Source organism: Ammospiza caudacuta, chromosome 18, assembly GCF_027887145.1.
Source record: "Ammospiza caudacuta isolate bAmmCau1 chromosome 18, bAmmCau1.pri, whole genome shotgun sequence".
Lineage (NCBI taxonomy): Eukaryota > Metazoa > Chordata > Aves > Passeriformes > Passerellidae > Ammospiza > Ammospiza caudacuta.
The window spans coordinates 10578902-10596861 of NC_080610.1; the positions used below are offsets into that span (position 1 = coordinate 10578902).

Here is a 17960-nt window from a genome sequence, read left to right on the forward strand (position 1 = left end):
CATTGGCTGCGCCCGGGGCGCGCGCGCGGCGCGCACGGCGGCCCCGGCCCGACGGCGCGAGCTCCGCGAGCTCCGCGAGCCGTGAGTTCGGGCCCCGCTCCGGCCCCGCCCCGCGCTCCTCTCCCGGCCCGGCGCCGCCGCGGGCTGCGAGCCCCGCTTCTCCCGGGACACACACGCCGGCCACGCGGTGCCGCAGTGCTCAGTGGGGGCGGCGGGGCCGCTGGTGCCGGTGTCGGTCCAGGGCAGCAGAGCTCCGGAGGGCAGAGCCGCACGGTGCGAGGCGGCTGCTGGGGCACGGCCCCGCAGTGTGAGCGTTCAGAGGGAGGATCAGCTTGGACACGAGGGAAGGCGCCGGTATGGAAAGGGCTGCACGGGTCAGAGGTGGGGTCGCCATCCCTGGAGGGTCCCGCAGCCGTGTGGCAGCAGGGGACACGGCACGGTGGCTTTGGCAGTGCGGTGGCACTCGATGGCCTCTGTGCTTCCCAGCCCCAATGGCTCCGTGGGTCTGTTCCGTCTGCGGGCGGAGCTCTGGGCCTCGCCCGTGTTTGTAAACACCTGCAAGGAACGGGACGGGGGAGGGAACTTGGGAGCTGCCGTGGTTTTATGGCTTGTAATGAAATGTAGCAAAGGATAAGGAGAAGCGTACATTAAACTGTATGGCAACTGGCTAAAAACTCCATATACAGCTGGTAAGGTTGGAAGGCTCGTGGGCATTGCTGTGCTGCAGGAAGCTGGCTAGAGAGGGAGCTGGGGCAGCCTTTCAATAGAGAAGGAGGCACCAGAGGCTGTGAATTTCCGGGCTGTTTCCTGCATTGAGTCAGTCTGAAAATTAACCGGCAGCTGCCGGGCAGTGTCTGAATCTGGCAAGGTTTTGTACACTTATTATGTACAGGTGTGATAATTCTCTCGGAGGCTTTCACGAAAACCTATGTGATTTTACAGTTCTTACTCCTTTCGGTTTTCTCTGTGTCGGGACCAGCCGTGGTCCCTTGCTCCGTGCGGGGATGCTGTCAGAGCACAGCCCATGCCTGTATGACCCTACGGGAGCGCTGAAGTGCTCGGTAGCAATCCGGGAATAAATCAGGGCTAGTTCTGCTTTAGAACCAGCAGAGGCCGCCCCACGTTGCCTTTTAAAAGGAAAACCATCCTGTTTGCACACTTCCTGGGAATTTAGGTATAACCCAGATATGTACGCTTTGGTTGTAAGTTTTACTTCTTTGAGGCTGCGAATGGATTTGGACATTATTAATGCAGCGTGTGAGTGTTTGCCAATTTTACTTTGGTGTACTGATTGTGGTTTTTTAACATTCTCTTTTAAAGCCAGCATGTCTCGAGAGACTGGAAGTGAAGCACAGCAGTCTCAGAGTGCCCAGCAGCCTCAGAGTGGGACCAGTTCTTCCAGTGGCTCACAGAGCACTAGTCAGTCCTCCTTAAGTTCTGGCACTGTCAGTTCCTTGGACACTGTTCCCACTCAGGAGCTTCCCTCCATCCCCGAGGACCAGGAATCTGAAGAGCTGGTTCCTCAGCCCTGGGGCCGACTCTTTGCACTTGGAAAAGGTTTCAGCAACTGTGGTAGGTGTAATAAATCTCTTGGTTTCTTTGTAGGATCTCAGAAAAGTTCTGAGCAGCTTGTTGAAGAGCAGTGTCTTTTCATTTTCAAGTTAGGTACAAGCAAATTTAGGTATGGGGTTTTTTGCTATAATGTTTTATTCCATACTACATCCCAGTGTTAACACTGACTTCTCAGACACACGGCTGCCACAGACTTACAGAAATTCTAGGGTGTTCATATTCTTTGTTACACGCTTATTAAAAAAAACTATAATTTATTTTATTTAGTTGTATGTCTCTATATTGCTGACGGTGAACTGAAAAATACCACTGCTGAAGAGGGTAAAATTATTAAAGGATTTGACAAGGTGTGGTCCTTTGCACGAGTTAACACAAACTTGATTCTCTAGGAAGAATCTTGTCTCTGTTATCCTATCCATTGCCATTTGGACTCATTCTGTGGTGCCATAGTTATTAACTTTCTGCAACATTGTCTTCTCTCTCTGCTGTACCTTCCCCTCCTCTGCAGACTGTGTCAATGAGGAATACTGGTTTGGGAGGGACAAAAGCTGTGATTACAGTTTTTCTAAGCTGGGATTGTCTGAGACTGGCTTCTATCAAAACTATAGCAAGAAGCACTTCCGAATTTTTAGGGTAAGTGCTAAAAATGTTAATTCTGTCTGTTTTGGCGTAATTTAAAACGAGACTTTGGGGCAGAGATCCTAAAGAAATCAAAGTATCTCCAGGATTAACTCCTTTAATGTGACTTTTGGCAATGCCCCATTCAGGTGGTTTATGAAATAAACTCAGTCTCATTTCTTGACTCAACAATAGTAAATTTCTAGTGTATTGTGTCTTTATTGTAAAGTCATTTGTTCTTTACTGTCATCTTCCCCAATTTTTTTCCCTTTGAGGAAATGGGTCCAAGAAATTCCTATGTTGCCTACATTGAAGACCACAGTGCAAATGGGACATTTGTTAATAGAGAGCTCGTTGGAAGAGGGAGGAGGCTCCCACTGACACACAACTCTGAAATTGCACTGTCTGTACTGACCAATAAGGGTAAAATGTGCTTTAACTTAAATAGATTTTTTATGTATTGACCAGGAGGTTGTTTCTGCATTGATTTGAGTGTGTTTCTTGAGAGCTGAGCTGCTTTGTGAGCACATCTCATTAATAGGTGTTTTAGTACTCACATAAAAATTATCCATGTCAACCCTAGAAAAAACCTGAAAAAGAAAACTTAAATCTGTATCAGGCAGCACCTTACTAGAGTATAAACTTTTATAGGTTTTTTCCTTTGTGAAACCCTTTTGGGCTTCAGTAGCTGTGCATATGATGGTGGGAACAGGGGAAACAGACTATTCAAGAAACGTTGAAAAAACCCTCCCAGATACCTAACAAAATGCTGCACAATAAATAGAAAATCCTCTTAAAAATAAACAGGGCTGGGCTTTTGTTTCTTTGTCTTTGATTTTCCACTAAGATGCTGTCTTGTTGATTATTACTTCTCTCTGATCTTTGCTGGAACATTGAAATTTTTGCTCCTTTTGCTCTTAAATGTAATTAATTACTTAAAGACTGTTGTGAATTGAATCCCAAAATGCAATTTTTTAGCAATTAGATCACCTTGCTAACCCATAGCTAGTAAAATTCATAGCATATATTTAGTTTTCCCTCTAGCAGGCACTATTTCTCAGTTATATTGTTGACTATAAAAGCTCACAAAACATAGCTGTTTGTTATAATAAAAAATTTAAACCTAATAATGGGAAAATGATGTCCACTTCTCTTCTCAGTGTTTGTATTTTCTGATCTTACGGTGGATGATCAGATGATGTTTCCTAAGGAATTCAGAGAGAAATATATTATGTCAAAGACTTTGGGAAGGTAAGCTCCTTATTCAGAAAGTTAGAAAGCAGTCAGCTCCTAATTATGCTTTCAATTGCCTGCATTTCTTGTTACACAGATTTTTGACAGAGCTGTGCTCTTGTTGTAGTGGTGCCTGTGGAGAAGTCAAACTGGCATTTGAGAAGAGCACCTGTAACAAAGTTGCAGTGAAAATCATCAATAAACGAAAGTTTGTGGCAAGTGGCCTGAATGAAGAAGTAAGTATTGTCTGTCTGTCTGTCCGTCTTGGCCACCTTGCAGCAGTCTTGGAATATTTGGGAGTATTCTCCCACTCCTCAGCTGTCTTCAAATGATGATTTTCTTACTCAATGTCTTCAGCATTTAATTTAAAAATGCTTTTTGATCTTGTATGATGTACAGAATTCTTGGTTTTATTCCTTGACCACATTCCATTAGGTTCACCATTTAGGACTTCTAATGGGATTTATCCAATGGGTGGTGTGGAGTGTTGTGGGGTTTGGTTTATGTCCTAAAATGCATCAGATAGACACATCATAACCAGTCTTGACCAAAAGTGTACCAGCTAAGCTAATTTTGTTGAATGCTCCATCATAATACATTTGAAGAAAATTGGATGAAGCTTTTAGGGAAGGTCTAATGGCAGAGGCAGAATTTGGAGAAGTACAAAGACAACTGGCTCAAGATGCTGTTGTGAATTATAATTACTGATACATGGCATTCTACAAAACAGACACAGGAGTGTATCTGGAATGTTGTGTATGGGTTAAGTTGTGTGTTCCAAGATTGATTTGGATTGGAAGAAGAGCAAAAAATCCCTGCTGAGCTGATTTCATTAGCTGAGCCTAAGCCATGGGTTAGAGAATCTGTTTATGTTATCTTGCAAAATAGTAGCATGTAATTTTAGGTTGGCCCATCTGCAAAGCATCTTGGAGGGAGAAAAGCTGTTTAAATACAAGTATATAAGCAAAAATAATTTAATTTTTTTAATTTGGAAGCTAATTGGGGATTTCTAACCTGCAGTAAAATTTCATGTCAGAAGCAATATCTTGCTTCAGATAGTGACAGCGCTTTGTTTATTTAATTCACTGAAGGTATCTGATCATTTTATGGAAAAAAATTGTATGTTATGGTCACTTAGAGTAGCAAAAGGCATGGAATTATGTTTTTCCTGGTATTGTCTCTTATTTCTCATGTGTCTTATTCCAGAACAGCTCTGTCTTACCCAATATGGTATTTGATTCTTTTACTAGAACCCAGGTTTAAATATCAATACAGAAATTGAAATTTTGAAGAAAATAGATCACGTGAGTATTACTGTACATTTTTATTATTTTTTGCTCCCTCCTGTATGTACTTGTTTAGTTTACTGACCTTAGTGTAGCAATGAAAGCAATTTTATCCATTCAGAAATGTATTAAAATGGATATATAATTTCCCTTGTAAATTGTTGAATGGGTCTTTTTTTCTTCTTTTAAGTGTATTATATCCTAGCAGATTTGAGATTTTAAAGCTTTGGATAACTTAGATATACATTTGAGAAGAAACATCACAGGAGAAATTTTAACCTGAGGCACTATTGCAGAAATTTTTCTTTGATTCAAGTTTTTGTAAATGCTGCAAAAGAACTGAATACAAAGACTAGTTTTCACTGGCAATTTCTTGAATTTGTATCCCCTCTTTCCTCTGCATGTAAAATAGATAAAATATTGAGGGTGTGGTCTGGGGTGCTTGTAAGTCACTTGTGTTGTGTTAGCTTAAGTGACCTGGTTTGAAATACTGAAATAAGAACTTCAGGATTACTTTTTACAAATTATTCTATTTTGTGTGTCTCTGTTTGTGTTTCCTTTTCTGTTAGCCTTGCTTAATCAAGATTAAAAACTTCTTTGAAGCAGAAGATTACTACATTGTTTTGGAACTGTAAGTAACCTGTTTGAAAGTAAATGCATAAAATGAAGTTATTTTTATAGCCACAATGAACTGTGGAGGTTTTGCTTTTTTATTTTGTTTTCCTTTTGCTGGTCTGCCCTTTTCTCTAAAACCTTTGTAAGATTAGGAGCTAGGATAACCAGGAGAAATCATTCTTCTATGCTTTGTAGGCAATCAGGGCCTGGGCATTGCTTGCTCTCTGCTGTCGTGGATTGCTGCTATTTTTTTTTATTTTGTTTTTGAGCTTGTAAGAGGGGTCTGATCAAAAATCATGTAACAACTCCCAGTGCAGACTCATGAGATTGACCCTAACTCAGCCATGCATGTGCTGTGTTTAGGATGTTCACTCATTTTCAGAAATAAATTATTTCCCTGCAGCCAGAATAGCCAAATGTTTTGGTCTTAGTCTTGTCTAATGGGATGAATCTCTTGGAAGTTACATGTTGGTTTGTTAGCCTGCATTTGTTTTAGGATGGAAGGAGGAGAATTGTATCACAGAGTGTCAAGGCCAGTCAAGATGAAAGAAGAAATCTGCAAGTTGTACTTTTATCAGATGCTGCTGGCAGTAAAGGTACAGCATCATGAATTCTACCCAAAAAAAAGTCACTAAGATGAATTTTTCTGTCACTTGTCATTGCTGAAACCCATGTAAGCAATCAGCACAGTGTTCTTAACAAGTTGGTTTAACGAGAGAGAGACAGAAAAGCAGAATTCCTGCAAAGGTGACACAGAATGTGTGTCTGCACACTGTGCTTGCATGAGATTTGACATTTGAAGCATAATGATTTCTAAGGTGCTTTTTTGTTTTTTGTGATGGTGTTTTGGCGTGGGTTTTTTGTTTTGTTTTCATTTTACTTTGTTTTTTAAGGGACAGTCCCATGTTAGGAAGCTTTAAATATTTGCCCTCCTCTTACACAGCTTTCAGTTATCCTGCCATTGCCATGAGAAAAAATGGAAAGCTTACATTTTAAAATAAGTTAATAATCTGTTTTTCCTTAATTGCCCATCTGTATGTATTTAGTATCTTCATGACAATGGAATTATACACCGAGATCTAAAGCCAGAAAATGTGCTGCTTTCATCTACTGAAGAAACATGTCTTGTAAAGGTAAGGAAAACTACATTTCTTGTTAATGGAGAAATTTGGGAGTGTTCCTTCACATTCTTCTTGATATTTCATTGAACACAGCCAAAAAGATATTATGGAATTATTCATACAAACCATGAAGTAATTTGAAACATAGACTGTTTTTTTTATAATTGTAATTTTACGTCTATGGATATTTCAACCCATACACTACACATCTATTTTCAAATGTCAATGATTTTTTCCCCAATAAAATCTAAATTCTTGACTTACAGACAGCATTCCCACAAATGTCCTGGCTGTGTGGTGACAGTGATTTTTTTCTTTTGCTCTTTTGGTTTTTTTGGGGGGAATTAGGGTTGTGTATTTTCTTTTGTGTTGAGAAACCATTGACTATATTTGCATGCTGAAATGCTTATTTTTCACAAAAACTCTTCCAATAGGCTACAATACCTTTATTCTGTAGTTGTCCATTTATATCCATATCTTAGAGTATTTTTGCTAGTGTAAAGTGTGATCCTTTGTCATATTTCTCCCTCTTCCTCCTCTCCCATTCTCACTTAATAATGTTTGGGGTGACTTCTATTCATAGTCATGTACTGGAACTGGCTTGGAAGGAAGAAACTTAATGCTACCTCCTGATGTATGTCTACAATGTGATGTGTTCTAGTACACTCCATCCTAATATGTAATGTGGTGTTACCATTTTTAAATGCAAGATTACAGATTTTGGACAATCCAAGATTCTTGGAGAAGCTTCTCTTATGAAAACATTATGTGGTACTCCCATGTATCTTGCTCCTGAGGTTCTAAATTCACTTGGGACTGCTGGATACAGCCGAGCTGTGGACTGCTGGAGTTTAGGAGTTATTCTTTTTGTATGGTAAGATATTGTGGAGATGTACCTTCACTGGGCAGTCTTTGACATACCTGGCTTGAGACTTGGCAACTTCAGTGTCTGTCTGAGGAAGTGAAAGTTTAAAACTCTACAAGTATAAAAACACTACAATAGCAGATGCCTTAAAATGTGTGATTTCAGTGTTTCATTTGCTGTGAGAAATTCAGTGCTATTTAACTTCTTTTCTTTTATACAGCTTGTGTGGATATCCACCATTCAATGAGCAAAACACTCAACTCTCTCTGAGGGATCAAATCACTCGTGGAAAATACACTTTCATTCCAAAAGAGTGGCAGCATGTGTCAGACATGGGTATGACTCCAACACAGTGGGTAGCAAAATATCTACCTCTTTTCTTGTAGTTTTTGTTTTCCTTTATCCTCCTTTCAGCTGTGTGTTAATATGTTTATTTTTTAAGCTAATATATTAAATATATTTTTAAAGTTCATAGTTAAAGCATTAAAAAGAGAACATACTTTATTATTGAAGAGATTTTTTAGTAGTATTTAGCATAATTAACCACACAAGCATAGAGTTTGTGGGCACATACATCTATTTCTCCTTTTTCACTTTTTCTTCTGACTTTATCAAGCTGGTCTACAGACTTTGCCTAAAGATTCTTCAAGTGTTGAACCAAAAATACCAGGAATTTAAGGAATACAAGTTAGAATTCCAAAAAACAAACGTTCCAAGAGAGTCCTTTCATGGTGCTAGTCTTTGAGCTGAAAGTGTCAGTCACATTTGAGGAATCATCTATTATGTTTGGCCCACTGTAAGTGAAGTAGTCTGTGAAACTGAGTTTTTGCATTACAAACTAAAATGATAATTACTGTCTATGTGCTTTTAGTTTTTCAGGACATTTTATATGCACAAAATAATTGTAGTGTTTACCTTGGACACTTCTTTGTATGTGCAGAGGAGTTTCTAATAAATGATGTGGTCATCCTTTGTCTAAAACTTATCAAATATAACTCCTTCCTGGATAGTTTGGAGGCTATTCAATATTTAGCCAAACATTCATGAGAATGTACAATCTTAACATAATTTCCATAGTCCTCCTTGTATGTATTCAGAATAACCTGATCAAATGAAAAGTAAATCTTGCTGAAATTCCTTTATGGGAGATTTGGAATAATAAAATACAACATAAATGCTATATTTTTCACAGTGTCTACTAAGCAGCTTCCTAAGAAGATGAAACTTAATGTTAAGCATACATGTGTATGTCCTGTCTCTCCTCTCCCACATTCCCAGATGGATAATCTGCTTTCCAAGACTCTGTAAACCAGAATAAATTAAGTTGTCTTTGCTTTTCCACAGTAATACCGAAGCTTTTAGGGAAATGCTGAGCCTCCTGTGCATGCTCAGAACACAAACTGTGTATATGCTAAATATATTTCTGGGTAATTCTGGTGTACTGAGAATTGCTGAGCTGTGTAAATGTGAAGGAAAGATGAGAGAGTGAGGGAAAGATGAAAGATAGTTGCAGTCTGCAGCCCTCCCCATGCATAGCAAAACCAAAAGGGATCTGCCCAGCCTGCACTTGTGTGCATTGCTCTGAAGGGGTGTAAGGCACATTGTCACACATGGTTTTTGTGTAGGCATATTTCAGGTAATGAATGTATTGATCACATGCCAACCAGCTCATTTTATTGTCTTAGCTCTGGATCTTGTGAAGAAACTCTTAGTGGTGGATCCAAGCAAACGTCTTACCACAGAGGAGGCCTTAGAGCATCCTTGGCTGCAGGTAGGAATTGGGTTTCAAGTGAAAGCTGAGCTGTTTGAGGGATAACTTGTTCATATCTTGTGTTTTCAAAGATTTAGATCCTGTGGAGAGACTGCAAAAGCAGCATGGAGTAATCTCCTGAATACCTTTTGTCAATACAATAAGCAGCTTCTGCATCCCTTCTGAGACACCTCTTCCCAGAACTCTTTCTCATGCGAGATCAAGATTTTAGAGCCCAGGTCTGACTGTGGTTCTGGTAGGATGGACCTCTCCTTCTGAGCATTGGAACAGAGCCCCATCTCCTCAGATGTTTGTGTGGGCAGGCAGTGCAGTTTGTTTCTGGCAAACATCCAATACTAGTTTGTTTTTACTCTGCTCTGCAGGAATAAATGTCCCTGGTTTGGGAACCCTCTGAGTAGGAAGTGATGGTTTCCCTGCCTCCTGTTAAAGTCTAGGTTTGAGAGGAATAGTCTTTAGGTGGTCTTTGCTTAATTTTGGCAGAGGTACCCACTGAACCTATGAGCTTTCTTGAATATTTTTGCTTGAAGAGGCTGAAAAATGTCACCCAGCCTAAATCTGAGCCATGCAACAGGTTCTGTTTATTCACACCAAGCACAAGGCTATTCCTGTTCCCCCACTGGGAACAGGAGAATTTCAGATGCTTTGGTAAAGAGCATAAGAAATGGGGGAAGCAAGGGAGTATCCCTCAGTGCTCAACAGCTGATGGTGTTCTGAGACAAAAAACATGTGTGGATTGCTCTTTAAAGTGATTAACTTGTCTTGATTATGCTCCTGGGCATCAGGAAGCATTTCCTGACATTCATGGGTTTTACTTACTGTAGTTTTGCATGTAACATCTACAGTGAGTTAATCAGATACAGATTCTTGCACTTAATTTTTCTGCTCAGATTTGTAATTCATTCAGAAACCATGCAACGCTGATTTTAAAAATTGCTGGTATGCGTAAGGGAGAAGGGGAAATAGATGACTGATTTAAATGAGCTAAGAATTTAAGATATTTCAGTATATATATTCAAGTTGTTATTAACTTCATTATATTTTCCATGTAAGGACATCTCTTACCGTTACATTTAATTTTGAAGACAGGACAGAAGGTTCCAGAAAATATCACAGCCATAAATCCAGATATCATCTAGCACTCAGCTGCTGTTCTTTGAGCTGTTTCCCAGCAGGGGCTGTTATTAAGAGTGTCAGGTGTTCATAGGTGATGTAGACTGCCTGCTTGGAAGGCCAGCATCCAGCATGCTCAGTTTAGGGTATCACACATCTCATAGCACCAAAGGAGCTCCCCAGTCCTGCTCCTGTGAGCAGTGAGGAGTTACTGGCTCCTCTCTCCCTCTTGTGTTGTCTGCAAGTATCGACTTTACAAGTCAGCAGGAAAAACTCCATTGTCTCTGTGACCAGCTGATGCCTGTTAGCCCTCTGATCATTTTGGGAGCACTAGGAAGTTTCTAAATTTTTTACTAGAAATAAGCATGTTCTGCAGATTTATTTAAACTAGTAGTGCTTTCATATTAGTGTTTCCAAAAAAGTTGTTTGCTCCATTTTTTGTTCAAATCTAGAACTTTAAAAACTTGTTGAGCTGTGTAAACCTAAGTACTGCTCAGTGGAAATGTTTTCTTACCTGTATTTACTTAATAAAACATTTTTAAAGGCATATAAACAATTATTGCTGTTTCTGCCTCTGAAATCTTCACTGCAATTTTTTGAATGGTGCAAGATTAGTTTGGTTGCATGCTGAAGAAAAACCACAGGTCTTTGTTACATCAGTGGAAAAATATTTCTTACCTTATCCATCAATTCAAATGTAGCCACAATCAAATCAGGTGAACTGGAAAAGAAAAACAAAAAAATTCTACATAAAATTAAATGGATATTCAAGTCAAATCCTTTTTGTAGCACTTAGGAATAGTTAAATAAAAAAGGAGATACTGCAATACTCCTTTGTTTAGGAAAAGGGACCTCTCCACTACCTTCACCTAAAAAACTCAGTTAGCTGAAATCCTTAGGACCTCAATGATCTTTATTTCTAATTGTCTTTAGCACTGAATGTCCCATTCACTTCTCTTTGATTTTCATAATCTTTGCTTTTCCCTTAAATATTCTATATACTACTTAGATGCTGGGTTTTTTTGCAGGATGAGGATATGAAAACTACATTTGAACAGATCCTTGCTCAGACACGTACCAATATGAACCCACCAGAAACATCAAAAATGGTATGTGCAGTGAATATTTGAAGATTAATATTTGATGCACAGAGAAACTAGATTTTGAAGTAATCTTTAATAAGAAAATCAGTTGATTTTGAGACTTTAGAGAAATGTACCGTTGGGCTGTATGTGGCAGACTGCTGGTTAGTTCTCTTTCCTGAACAATGGATTTCCACGTTTTGTCAACACTTTGTGTTTACAAAATGTTTAAATGCATAGAAAAGTGTTTAAATGTATAGAAACACTTGCCTAGGCTTTAAAGGATTATTCCAATATTTAGAATAAAATTGTTGAATGTATTCTTTTTTAATGGATTCAAGTCACTAATGTTTAGTATTCAAGTAAAAATTCTCCTGCTGGTGCAAGGTTAGGACAGCATTGTGCCATTCATCACCAGATGCTAATTAGGAAAATTGTGAACAGTGGCTGTCTCAAGCTGGGAGCAATGTCTTATATGAAAACCATCAAATATAATTAGATGGATCTTGGGAGAGAAACATGGGTTAGTTTTTGGTCACACTGTCCAACACCTGTAGTTCTGGAGCAAGCAGAAAGTCAGCTTCTGCCTTACCTGGTTTCCTGGAGCCATCCTCCTGTGTTTTTCTTCCAGCCAACCACAACGAGAAAGCGTCCCCATGACAATGATGAAGACAATGGCTCTGCTAAACGTGCTGTTCCTTCTACCTCCTATCAGAAAATGAGGTGAAAAGCAAGAGAAAATGACTTTGTTAATGACAGCTTTTTTATGGAGAGCGGAATTTTTTATTAAGAAAAATCTTAATAATGGAATAAACGGTTGAAGATGTAAAATTTCAAATAAAAGTAACTTTGTAAGACTGAAGTGACTGTTGTAAATGCATGAGAATCTGCACAATTAGTCATGTTCTAGTCCATCCAGCTGTCTGACTCAAGGAAAGTATCAGAAAAACTCCTGAACTAATTACTAACACTTTTTTAGGCTGGCTTCATCCCCAGCTACATTCTCTGTTTCTTCTTTTCCAATTTCTAGGTTAGGCATGGAAATAATGCTTAGTCCTAAGAGATGAAGAAGGAATACTAGACTTGCTGAGCTTTTGCCTGAGACACAGCATTACCTGACACAATGCTGCCCACAGACTTCTGAGAACACTTAGACTATTCAATTCAGATGTAAAACTTCTGATGGACCTTGACGTGCTCTGGGCTTCAGGTAAAGCTCCCCAGTAAATGCTGGACTGGCAGAATCACAGCATTGTGCACTGGGATGGGGCTGATTGGCTTCCAAAGCAACAATTACCATCTGCGTGGTGTTGTAACATGTGTGTACCATGTTTATTTCCCAGAGGAGGGATGAGTAAGAGGAAACATGATAACAAGAGATGAAACAAAGATGTATAAATTCCTGTCAGGGAAGAACTAGGAATTGGACTGAGTGGAAAAACTTGCTTGCCTGTTAGGTGAAAATTTTCATCTGTGTGCCTCTTATTAAAGGATTACTGGTTGTTATCATTACTGACTGAAACAACAGTTTAGTAACTCTGTTCTCCAACATACATTTTCTGTTGAAAGGCATCTACTGTAAGATTGTTGATTTGTAAAGAATAAAACCTAATGCATTATGGAATAAACCCATGTCAGGTAGGAATTAAAATATCCATGAGTCATTTTCCTGTATGTGCCCATTGCAGAGAACTTGTGTGTTTTGACATATTTCATATTAACCAATGTAAATGATAAAATGCTGATTCTTGTACATTGATACCTTTCTTAATGGATTGGATGGAGAAACATCTGTGGGCATGTGGATGGAAACAAAGCTACTGGTTCCACTGCAGATGCAGTGGTGATGGAACAAAGGTGTATCTTTCATTGGGGAGGTGCCCTTTGGTACAAGTCTGTTGGTGGCACATCCTCAGGGAGTTCTGGTGCTTACTGTAGCTCATGTGAAGTAGAAGGGAACACTCAGCTGCCATTTGCTACATAAAAGAATCACAGGATGCACTGAGCCAAATTTGCATCCTGTTTTACTGCAAATGCTGATACCTTTGGGCTTTGATTACCAGTTACTTTAAAAGACCTACATTGTGGCTGATGAGACGGTAATTCCCTAGCTCCTATTTACACTGCCAATTTGTTTTTAGATAGAAAACTTCCATAATTCATTCCTCCATCTTTTTTTACATCCCAGAGTTGTTTGCTAATCAGTGACTGCTTTGTTTGGGTCCTTTCCCTGGGTCCTGACTAACACCTCCTTTCCAATGATGTCCTAAATTTGATCTCACTCATTTGATGGCACACCTTTGGGCTGCTGACCATGTGTTCATCATTTGATTGCAGAAAGCTTTCTAAAGTTTCAGACTCAATTTTTTCCACGGAACAGTAAGTTTCACTACGGTGAAGCGGCATCCACTTTTCACATAGATAAGAAAATATCACTTATCTGCAGCACAAGAGTCTTCAGCATAATGCATTTTGTTCATTTCAAGAGGCAGGATGGGTCACAGCAGTTGGAAGGTGGGTTAACCAAAGTGCTGAGGCTCGCTGTGCCCGGTCAGTGCGGTGTCATTAGTGACCAGCATCACCACCTGCGGTCCGTGCGGGCCGCGCTTACTCTCGAGCTCAGGCTGCCGCTGCTTTTGGCCGACGGTCCCCCACCCGTACGGCGACAGAGCCGTATCCTCCGTGAGGACCGAGCCCGTCCGTGTTGGCGGAGAGGCGAGCGCTGCTCCGGCCGGAGCCCTCGGAGGTGCGGCCGGGCCGGGGCAGCCCCGGCGGCAGCCGCAGGACGTCCGGCGCGGGCCCGGCGCCGTCGGGCGGGGGTGCCCGGGGTCCGGGCGGAGCCCAGCCCCGGGGCGGGGCCGGGGCACTGCGGGTCCCGCTCAGCCGGGCCCGGAACGTGGCGCCGGGGGCCGGAGTGGGATCGGCCTGGCGGGGGCGGCGGCCCCGGCCCCCGCAGGAGAAGGAGGAGGAGGAGCAGCAGCGCGATGGAGCAACAGGCGCCGCCGCCCCCGCCGGGGGCCGTGGCGGTGGGCCGGGCTCGGCGGGAGCAGGACGCGGAGCCTCCCCGGGTGAGTTGCCGCGGGACGGACAGCGCCGGAGCGGCCGGGGAGGCGGGAAGGAGGGAAGGAGGCGCCGGGCCGGGCCGGACGCGGGCGGCGGGGGAGGCTGCGGGGCGCGGGCTGGCGGCTGTCCCGGCCGGAGCGGGACGGGGCTCGGCGGGGGCGCAGGCCCGGTGGCCCGAGGCGCGGCGAGGGGCCGGGCGGCCGTGGGGCAGCTCCCGCCGGGGCTCCGGGAACGCCAGGCCGAGCGCTCGGCTCCCTTCGCCCTGGGCACGCTGGGGTGCGAGAGTGACCCCGTTGCCTGGGAGCCCCGGGGCGGGCGGGGGTCCCGGCCGTGAGGAGCGGCGGAGGGCCCGGGCCCGGGCCGGAGCGGGGCTCTGTGCCCCGAACGCCGCCGGCCGCCGCTAGCTGGAGCGGGACCCTCGCGAGCACAGAGCTCGGATGTCGGCATGGGCATTGTGCTCGCTCTGGCGCCCCCGTAAACAAACTCGAGCTTCGCTGAAATCTACAAAGTTTGGAGGTGAGCGTGTCAGGTGTACTTGGCAGCGCTGCACAGCTCCTTACCCTGCTCCAGTGGTACAGAAAGTTGTTAGGAACTTGGTTATAAGGGCTTTGTCACTGGCAGAGCTTAGAACCCGGGGATTGGATTCAGTCAGCGCACCAGGGGTGACAGCAGATGTCACCAATTTGTCACCGATGTGGCTTTGCCCGTGACCGAGCACAGACTGGCGATCAGCGATGCTGCTCCGGGCACAGCCTGCGCTCCCCGAGCTCCGTGTTGCAGCCACCGGGATGCCCCTGGCTGTCGCTACTGAATTTAGAGTTGAAATCCAGAGAGCCGGGTGCCTGTGCCTTCTTGTCCTTCCTCCTCTTCTCTTCTGGAGTTGTTCATAATTTTAGTGTCTTTCCTTTTTCTTGGAGGTTTTCACAATCTTAGATAATACCTCTGCTATGCTTTCTCCTGGTGTGGAACAAGAGCTCTTCAGGTGCTAATGGAGCCCTTTATGGGCTCTTTGAAATGGATATGTGGCAAATGGATAAATTCCTAAACGGATGAGTGGATGTGCCTTGAACGTTGCCCTAACAGGTGTTCCTCGAGTGAGCGAGGTTACTGTTCATGCCTGGCTTTTGCTGAATTACTGGTCCATCACTCCCTCGGGGCTCACAGATCAGAGGGAAAGGTCTGTTTCCTCACTGATAGTTTGTGATTAAATTATATTTATATATAATTATTATTAACAATAACTAGCTTAAAAAATTATGTATGAACCAAAAAGTACTGTTTAAATTTAAACTATGGATTAATTACAATTATTAGCAACATGTTAGTACAATTACAATTGTAATTATTACAATTTTTAGCAATATGTAGCATGCCTTAAATTAGGGTGGATCTAACTGCTGTAAAAAGTGCAGATCTCTCCAAGCTCAGTATTGGAAGATCACAACTTTTTTCCATTTAAAAAAAATTCTTTAAGTAAAACCATTTTCTATAGAAAATTTTGTTTAAGCTCCAGTTAAGAAAAAAAATCTTTTTCCTTCCTGCAGTGGCTTAAACCTCCAGTTCTGGTGGTCTTTCATTTCTTTCCACGATATTTCTGTTGAAATTCTTCTCTGTTTAGGGGAAGGTTTCATATCTCTTCAGGAGTGTGGTACAGCCTGGCTGAAGTGCTGGCTGCTGGGAGGTATCAGGGACACACTTCATGTGCTTTATTTGTTCTTGGGCTCTTGTTGAAGCCAATTTCTATTGCAGAAAAACAGTAATTCCCCAGAATATGCAGAGAAACCATAAAACCATTTTACAGATTAAAATATAAGTCGTGTAGAAGTTTTCCTAGAAAGGGAAGCTCAGTTACAGATTTAAGCTGATTTTGGAAACCTGTATTTAGCTTAAATTACTGTCACTCCTTTTTTTCAGAATCCATTAGGAATGCCAGTTTTTCTGCTTGACTCTTTTTGTTTTTTTCCTCTTCCTATTGCTTCTATAAGTATCTTGAGCTATTTAGATAATTTAAAATATAAAAATTATACATATCATACAGTATCTTTTTTGAAAAATTAGAAATAATTTTTTAAAAAAGGTGTCTTAACTATGGACTTGCCGCTCAAGACATCATCAAATCAAATAAATTATTTGCATTATGTAGCATTAAATAGGAGGAATTACATACCAACCAACAAGCTCTGAGGTGTAACGCTGGTGTTTTGATAAAACATTTACTTCTGTACCACATTGTTTTCTTTAGTCCTCTCAGAGCAGAATGTGGATTTGCTGTTGTCTCTTCTCATTCTCACTGGGACTCACTGGGAATCTGTTCCCTGTGGCTGTTCAGAGGCATCTTTCAGTGTGTATGGACACTTCTTGTATTTGATGGATGCTCTGTAGAGAGGACTAAGTCCAACAAGCTTGATCAGTGAAGACAAAAGTTCTTATAGGAGAAGTTTTGCTGTATATTCAAGTTCCTGTTTGCTTTGGGGGCAGTTGGGAGTTAATTTCGTCCTGCAAAAGACCAAGGAAGGTTGTGTGTGTTTTAACACTCCACTTGCATGGCCAGCATGGTTAAATCCTGAGCACCTTCTCCCAGAGGAGACGTTCTCACCAGTGAAGGAAATTTGTTGCTGAGTCTGATCTGAAGCGGATATTGTGGAAGCTTCTGTCTGACATGACACTAAGAGCTGATTTCTGCTGTCTTATGCTGGCTTGGAGAAATAGTGTTGAGAAGCTCATGCCATCCTCTAATTTATGAGAAATATGAGCTTCTAACACAGACTTTCTCACTAAATCCTCTTCTGCACTTCATTAGAACCTGATTTTTTCTTCTGCACTAAGAAAACTTCTTCTTTAGCATTGGTTTAGTACATGCAAGCACCTTCTGTAGCAAAATAGTAGGCAGCCCAAAAATGTGCATTACCATCACCTTCCACTGTGTTAACAGGAGAGGAGCAGTGGTGAGCAGTGGAAAGTGGGGATGACTTTTTAATGAGTACTTTTTGTGAGTTGGTACCATAATCATAATCTCTTTTTATTTGTGGTTTGAGTGCCAGAGTGACTCAGTTTTACTGTTTCAGGGTTTTTTTCTTTTAGCTCATGATGTTTTACTGCCTTACGTAGTTCTCATGATAGCAGGAATTAAACAGGAACATGTTCCACAAATTACCATCATAGCTTCCTTTTTTCTTTTTCATGAGATTGTTTAGCGTCACAGGATATTAGAGGCAGAAACCACTTCACTTGGATGCAGAGGATGTGTCCTCATGGATCCTCCTTGTTGTTACAGACTCCCAGCGTGATTCTGGAAGGATCATTACCAGCTTTGTGCGTGCATTTGTTTGTGCGTAATAAGCTGCCAGAAAAGACAGCTGTTGTTGGGCTTGTGTCACTGGTGCTCCTCGAGGTTTTGTGCCCTTGCAGAGGCCCCAGAGCTGAGGGTTCAGTAGCTTTTGGTGGTCCTGGGCTTGCAGCTCCAGCAGAGCCCCTGTGGTCAGGCAGAGGGGTGGGTGAGATGCCACTGATGCCCCTGAGCTCTCCAGAGGCAGCTGTGCCTTCACACCAGGTCGGCCTCCTTCTAGTGGACTTATGGCCACAGCTGGTGAGGAATCTATTTCTTGAAATATTTATCTTCTGAAT

The 17960-nt window shown here is 42.1% G+C and overlaps 2 protein-coding genes across 2 annotated transcripts in view; both read left to right on the top strand.

The window, feature by feature from the left end:
- Nucleotides 1-1325: 1325 nt before the first annotated feature.
- Nucleotides 1326-12127, top strand: CHEK2 (checkpoint kinase 2). Its single transcript, XM_058816812.1, has 14 exons — nucleotides 1326-1572; nucleotides 2081-2205; nucleotides 2466-2613; nucleotides 3351-3441; nucleotides 3551-3659; nucleotides 4674-4727; nucleotides 5279-5340; nucleotides 5821-5920; nucleotides 6371-6457; nucleotides 7156-7319; nucleotides 7531-7646; nucleotides 8996-9081; nucleotides 11220-11300; nucleotides 11905-12127. Exons 1-14 carry the CDS (start codon nucleotides 1326-1328, stop codon nucleotides 11998-12000), a joined length of 1566 nt encoding a protein of 521 aa, XP_058672795.1. The 3' UTR covers nucleotides 12001-12127.
- A 2045-nt stretch (nucleotides 12128-14172) lies between these two features.
- Nucleotides 14173-17960, top strand: part of TTC28 (tetratricopeptide repeat domain 28) — a 107276-nt gene continuing 103488 nt past the window's right edge. The window contains exon 1 of the mRNA XM_058816780.1: nucleotides 14173-14341. Within this exon, the coding sequence (XP_058672763.1) occupies nucleotides 14258-14341 (84 nt within the window). The 5' untranslated portion in view covers nucleotides 14173-14257. The remainder of the gene's footprint in view (nucleotides 14342-17960) is intronic.

Excerpts from the sequence above, each read along its gene's own strand:
- CHEK2 (XM_058816812.1), top strand. The coding sequence starts at position 1,326 with ATGTCTCGAGAGACTGGAAGTGAAGCACAGCAGTCTCAGAGTGCCCAG. Across the intron at positions 5,921-6,370 it reads AGATGCTGCTGGCAGTAAAG|TATCTTCATGACAATGGAAT; the intron begins GTACAGCATCAT and ends GTATGTATTTAG. Across the intron at positions 11,301-11,904 it reads CACCAGAAACATCAAAAATG|CCAACCACAACGAGAAAGCG; the intron begins GTATGTGCAGTG and ends TTTTTCTTCCAG.